Genomic DNA, 7,493 nt, shown 5'->3' with positions numbered 1-7,493 from the left:
ATCTTCTTTGTATGCACTTCTGCAGCATTCCATCTCCTTCTCAAAGCACCAGAAATAATGTATGAATCGTTGTCCTGGTTTTGTCCTACTTCACATGAAGCCCAAACAAATCTCTCAACCTCTCAATCTTGCATTTATGCTGTATTAATTCCAGCATTTGTAGTTTTCCAAACCTCTCCACTACACAATAAAACGGGGTTAATAGGGGGACATCACACCTCATGAAATTTGCGCATGACTTGTGGCACTTAATGATTGTTGTGCTGCTGGAACTCACTACTGGAATGTACTGAAGGCTGCTCAAGGTTTTATTAAACCCCTTATTTTGATACATGAATGTTTAAGGAATTGTGATACGGATAACATTTTCTTGTAAATTACTAATCTGAGTGTTTTGTAGTTTTCTGAACGGTTGTGGCAGAGGAAAGGTTAGAACAACTCTTGTATGTGTAGCGCTCCCTACGTTTTTCTGGTGGAATAGATAAGAGACAGCACCAGGTTGAGCAAGTATATGCCTGTAAAGATGATGAATTTAGGCCCTCTCTGAAAACACTACCCTAAAAACATTTATATCACTTGAATTGACTCAAAGTATGTCACCGTGTATATAAAAATTTTATTAAGATCGAAGTATAATGAATGAAAGCCCTCCAAATAATGAAGAATTGAATAAGATCCGATTTAGAATTTAGATATCACAAAATAATTAAAATCCAAAACATACGTAATAAAAGTTCACAATAAAAAAACTGAACTAAAGTGTCACAGTGTTTTTAACCCTCTGGGGTCTGAGGTGATTTTGGGGCCCTTGAGACGTGTTGACATGCCCTGATATTTGTGCTAATGTCAGCTACTTATACCATACTATTGACCAACATGTTTTTTTTAGTATTCAGCACAAACTGTGCTACAATAATATGTGACCAAGATGGATGTACATGTTTGCATTTTTTAGAAATAAAATAGTATGCGTGGTTAGCAAGGTCTCGGGGCTATTAAAATCTATTTGTGATTATTAGAGTATTAATAATCAACATGGTCTAAACATTCTTGGATGCGTAGCATTCATCATGTTGCAGTTTGGGAACAATCCCAACTAGTAACGTGTTCAAGTTTATGTCACAATAACACGTTAACTAATGCAAAAAAGATACATTACTTACTCATCAGATCGATCTTCTCTACTGGATGAAATATTGTTCTTCTTTTGAGGTAAATTCTGCTTTCCAGAAACGAACAGTAGCCGCGATGAACGATCTCCTCGCTATTTATTTGCGTTGGGCATTTACATGTGCACGCTTCTCACGTGGATATTTACATATGAACGGCGCAAACCGTATAATTTACTTGTTGAACAGAATCTGTTGCAGGAACGAGTTAAAGTCTGTTCACATCTCTGTGGTTAGATCAGTGTGCACAATAATGTGTCTTTGACCTTCATTATCTATGTTGTGATTATACTGTGTTGTAAATAAAATACAAATAATAAAAAATAAAAAAAACTTTTTTTCAATCTCCTCACACTCTGTCTTACCTGCCTCAGTCACAGTCACACTGATGGCCCATTATCTCTTTGTCTCTCAGGTGAGAACCACTTAATATTCAAGGCCATTACCACTCCCTCGCATATAGACTTTCAATCACAAAACATGTCTTTAAAAATTTAAATCAATATATTGTTTTCTGTGCATGATTAGGCAGAATGATTTTCACATAATTGTGAAGTAAATATTCTAGCCTACAAGACTGATTACTCAAAAGTCTTATTCAGGACGATTTAGTGTGGCTTTTATGGCCTTATTTCAGCTAAATTTTTCCCCCAAAACTTACTAACCACGCATAATATTTTATTTCTAACAAATGCAAACATGTACATCCATCTTGGTCACATATTATTGTAGCACAGTTTGTGCTGAATACTAAAAAAAACATGTTGGTCAATAGTATGTTATAAGTAGCTGAAATAAGCACAAATATCAGGGCATGTCAAAACATCTCAAGGGCCCCAAAATCACCTCAGGCCCCAGAGAGTTAGTTAACCTCTGGATGACTACAACAACAAGAGTAAACAAGCTTAGTCAACTGAGTTTTATTAGTCAGTTCATCGCAGAAAAAAACAAAACAAAACAAATGCAGTGTCAGGGACAGACAGAGCGTTAACAGCTGGTCCTTGAGGTAATTACATTATATCGGGCAGGAAATCATAACATTCACCTATCATTCCTCAACCTCAAATATGGCTTGTCATTGAAACGTGCAACTTTACAGAGCCATTTGCTCTAATGTTAACCATGTTAGTGAGGATACGTGTGGTTTTACCTGTGGTTACAAACTCAGTTACACTGTCAGAATATTTTAATTTAACCAAATAAATAATAGGTGTTTACTTTTTTTAGATGTTACTTTTGATAATATTAGTACATTTTACAGCAAATTATGTATTTCAATTAGAGAAAATATGTCATATGTCTTACTGGTGAAATGCAATAATAATATCATTATTAGCAGTTTCCGTCTTTAATTGCATAGGCCTCACATAAAGAGATAGAGACAAACCTCCAACCCCCTTGGCCCACCTCAAATTTTCAATGTGACAATCTGGCCCTCAAATGAGGTTAATTGATTAGCACTGCTCTAATGTTTGAACATAAGGTTTGCCTTCCTATTCATATTTCCATTAAGAGGTTAAATTTGTTTGTGTAAATGGGTGGATCAACAAAAGTGAAAGTAAATTCATTGCCTATAAATCAGAGAGAATGAGTGGAATCTGCACATAACTGAAGAGTACAGATTTGCACAGGTTTTGACAAACCCGAAAGTACAATGGCAGACTCAGTTCTTTTCATTGCTATAGATTTTGGCACATCATCCAGTGGATATGCATTCAGCCTTAATACAAAACAACAGCAAGATCAAATCTTGGTGTCTTCCTGGATTTCAGTGGCTGGACACAGAACCCCTAAAACCCCCACTTGCATTTTGTTTAATGAAAATCAGACCTTTATGCATTTTGGTTATGAAGCCCTACAGACATACACTCTGACTACTCCAAGAGATGAGGCACAGAGACTTTATTTGTTTGAAAACTTCAAAATGGAACTCTACGGCAAAGTAAGTAATTGTATTTTCTTTGTACATTATATACACTTTTATTATTGGCAATAATCCTTTTATTGTGAAATATGTTTGTGTAATTAATAATTACTTTCACCGGGAAATATGTTTCATATATGAACATAATTTGTTCTCTTTGTCTTTAAAGGAAATTCACAGGGAATTGATGTTAACTGCTAAAAATGGAGCACAAATGAAAGCATTGAAAGTTTTCTCAGAGAGTCTAAGGTACCTTAAGAACCACGTATTGGACAGTATTGCAGCTAACACAAGTGAAAGGAAGTTCACTGCATCTGATGTTACTTGGGTGTTGACTATTCCTGCTATTTGGAGTCCAGCAGCCAAACAGTTTATGAGAGAATCTGCTATTGAGGTGAGCTTAAATTGGTGAGGCACACCATCTGAGTCTGACATTCCCATAACAATGAAAATTGATATGAGAGATTTTGATTATATCAGTATGTTTTTCCTCATGAACAGCAATATTAAGAATGGGAGAGCAGATGCAGTCTTTAGTTAAAGTTTCTGGCTTTTCCTTTTATTTTATTTTATTTTTTTCTCCAGAGCAAAACACACTGGTAAAATCAATGCATCTCCTTTAGAGTTTTAAGCCCGGGACACACTAACGACGGTCAGCCTTTGGCCAATATCGGGCCATCAGCTATCATCTGTCAGGCTAGTTTGTTTGGCATGTTCCACACGTCGGCGGCAGTTTTTCCCGATTTGAATCCGTGTCGGTGTCATCGGCGCGAGTGAGAACTCTGATTGGATGCTCAGTTTAGCGAACGAGTCCGTGCTCAAGAATTAAAGCAAAAGTGATGAAAACGAGTAAATAAATGAAGGCGACACAGACAGAAGGCTGTTCTAATGGTACATGATTTTTCCCAAGCAATCCAATATTTTCATAACAACGTGAGCCGATTAAAATGAAGAAAGTTATTGACATAACTGAGATTCAAAATGGTAAGCATGCTGATTACGTTTCATATATCTGTGTATATCTCGTTTATCCTTGTTTCAGTTTCTCATTTTAAATGACGTATATATACTATTGATAGCTAATGATATAGACAGCTCATTCCTCTCACACAGGTGCAGAACGCATGTGTTAGTTTGCAGTCGGCTGTAGTCTGTGCAGTGTGTTCAAGTGTTCAAGTTCAGCTTTAGAAGAGATCTTGACGATGTCACACTGCTCAGATTCTGCAATCAGAAGACTTAAATATCAATATGAACTCAAACGTTTCTCATCAGTCTCTTCCAAGACTAAATTATAAGATCTGTACCCTCCACATTAATAGTATAGCTCTACACTATCACTATTTGTTTTAATTTCTCCTAAGAAGTTTAAAGAGAAACACCTGATACAAAGATTGCAGTTAATTGAAACAGAGAACACCATTAAGCTCCCACGAGCTATGAAAGAACAAGCTCTGGGCAAATTATTTTTTAGTGGTGATTCTGTGAGTGTGAAAACATGGGTAGATTTTTTTAGTTTGGTTAAAATTTTTCAATGGTAGCGTAAAACAACACCGTCAAAAACCCTGTCAAACCGCTCTGTCTAACGCAAGCTGTGTTCTTGCATGCTGCTTTAAATGATAATGAGCTCTGCTGACCTCTTCCGAGCTGCTCTCTGAGAGATGGTAAACTTTAGCCGCATTCATCGTGAAACTTGCTAATTAGGACATTATTAGGAAAGGCGATTGCTAAGATTCATTAAAAAACCTTGCACTCACTAATAATATTTAGGTAGATCGGGGGCGCATTCCCTTCACAAACAAACGTAATCCACTGCATCTTCAGCGGCTCAGATGTCGGGAGTAAATGACGACTGCTATGTTCATTATTACATCCAACAACTAAACACTTCAATCGCTTAGGAGTCATTGTTGTCAACATCTGCTCTGGCGGTGAAACAATGGCGGACTGATGACAGCTCACTCAGGGCGGGTCTAAGGTAAAACACCAGTGTCAATCAACAATTGTGGGAGGGGCCTGTCTATGTGACGTCACAAAGACAGGCATCTGAGATCGGCTTCATCTGAGAAAGGGGAAATGATTTAACGAGATTAAAAAAAACACACTGGGTGAATCTTTATCATTATAGGGCAGATGTGTACACACGCTGTCATGGTACCAGAATTTCAGTAGCCAATACCAGTACCAGTGAAACGTTTGTTAAGATTCTCGATACCAAAGCAAAACACAAAAAAACATACTACTGAACAACACACTATTTTATTAATAAAGTTAAAAATCAGACAAACAAATAAATGAAAGAGAAAAAAACTGAACTATACAGAACTATATTATTTATTTATTTATAGGCAGGACTGGTGACAGAGACTGAACCTGAAAGACTCATCATTGCCTTAGAGCCGGAAGCTGCCTCTGTGCACTGTAAGCAACTTCCAAGTGAGGGCTTCATAGTAGAATACTCCAATGAAGAAAAACTGGAAAATGATCCTGGAACGCAGTATATGGTTGTGGATTGTGGAGGTACACTGTTACAACCTTTTTCTTCCCTTTTCATAGTACAGTATTATATAGTACCTGCACAATATGTACAGTGAACAGAATTCACCCTTAACAAATAAATGATATTTTATAATTACATTATTTTCAGAATAGTAGAAGCTTACTTATTAAAGATGATTTACTATATAATGTACGTATCATGTAAGAAGCAAATGTCAGGACATGTAGTTGAGGGTCTATTTTACATGTTTAGCTTCAAAAGCACTGTCTAAATAATGACCAGAAGCTATGTGGTGAAACGAAAAGATATCCTGCACTTTTCATGTTACATTATGTTGTCATCTACTTGATCATTATAATTATACCTATTTTTACCTAACTTGCTAGGTATCTGTTGGTGAATCACCCGTATGCATACAAAATATGAACAAAGACTAATGAATCCATACACTGTTATGCATTTGCAGGTGGCACTATTGATATTACAGTGCACGAGGTGGTAGAGGGAGGCAACCTAAAGGAACTGCATGCTGCATCGGGAAATGGGATGGGTGGAGAGGCAGTAGACAGGAAGTTCATCTCCTTTCTAAAGAAAATATTTTCTGAGGAAGTCTTTGTTGAATTTGAGCAAGAGCACCCTGCTCAATCACTAAAAATGAGGAATGAATTTTCTGTCTTAAAAATGTGTGATGGACCTGTGCTGCTCACTTGTCCATTAAAATTGCAAGAAATTGCCAGTAAAAAACAAAACCTAGAGAGTTACTTTGTATGTGCTGAGGGAGCAAAGTGGGAAGGAGGAGAAATCAAAATTGAAAAGATGCTACTGAGGAGCTTTTTTGATGACAGTATCAAGGCTACTGCAGAAAGCGTTAGAGATGTTCTGAGGTCAAACTCAGAGCTGAACATTGAGTATATACTTTTAGTTGGAGGTTATGCTGAATGTAAAATTTTGAGAGATTTTTTGAAAGAGCAGTTTGGATCTAAACACAAAATTCTCTGCCCAAGTGAAGCCCAGAAAGTTATTTTAAAGGGAGCAGTCTTATATGGCAAAAAGCCTGAAGTGATAAAATCCCGCATCAGCTCTCTCACATATGGGGTTTCTACATGTGAGAAGTTCAATGAATCCATTCACAAGGGAAAGAGCACATTTGTGAACAGCCTCGGACAAGTGTTCTGTGATGTCTGCTTTAAACAACTTGTTAGCAGGGAGGAGTCAGTCCTCTGTGATGAACTTCGAGCATTCACATTTTTCCCAACAGACACTCAGCAAAAATCAATGACATTTAAATTTTACAGCACTCTGAGACAAAATGTCAGGTTTGTGGATGAGCAGAAGTTGAAGCAAATAGGCTCTTTAATAGTTGGTTTGCCTGAGAGTTACAGGGACATGAACCGTGAGGTTAGTTTACAAATAAAATTTGGCTCCACTGAAATGCAAGCCACTGCAATTGATGTGGATTCTAAAGAAACCAACTCAGTCAAACTTGAGTTCATGAACACTTCATGAATGATTAAATCTGATTGAATGGTAGGTAACACAATTAAGAAAACAGAATTACACTATTGTGTGCACAGATCATTCCTAAAATATTAATTAAAAAATTCAGTTGAGTTTAATATGGATCACATAATATGTCAGATATTTACAATTGTTTGGATAGAATGATAACTTAATATTATTATGTTAACTTAACAAAGTCAACATACTATTCTACTATTTAAATATTATTTTCCTTCTTAGAAAACTTTAGAAAATTTCCTACCCTCAAAATCCAAGCCCCGGGGACCAGCCTGAGATGGCACCCACTTTCTTGTGCAAATTTGACCAGGCATACCTCCTGAACCAAGCTAGACTCCAGAGTTAGGGAGGTCGAAGTGGCCCCCACATAACCCCCAAAGCCTGA

At 36.9% G+C, this 7,493-nt stretch overlaps 1 protein-coding gene across 1 annotated transcript; it reads left to right on the top strand.

The window, feature by feature from the left end:
- Nucleotides 1-2,823: 2,823 nt before the first annotated feature.
- Nucleotides 2,824-7,096, top strand: LOC306848276 (heat shock 70 kDa protein 12A-like; the record flags this gene model as incomplete). The annotated part of the gene is made up of 4 exons (XM_079382732.1): nucleotides 2,824-3,111; nucleotides 3,263-3,487; nucleotides 5,439-5,610; nucleotides 6,057-7,096. The coding sequence occupies 4 exons, from the start codon at nucleotides 2,824-2,826 to the stop codon at nucleotides 7,094-7,096; spliced, it is 1,725 nt and encodes a 574-aa protein (XP_079238858.1).
- Between the last annotated feature and the right edge of the window lie 397 nt (nucleotides 7,097-7,493).

The sequence above is a fragment of the Barbus barbus genome (genome assembly GCF_936440315.1).
Source record: "Barbus barbus genome assembly, chromosome: 28".
Classification (NCBI taxonomy): Eukaryota; Metazoa; Chordata; class Actinopteri; order Cypriniformes; family Cyprinidae; genus Barbus; species Barbus barbus.
The sequence above is the reverse complement of the archived record's forward strand: the minus strand, read 5'-3'. Positions and strand labels throughout refer to the sequence as shown.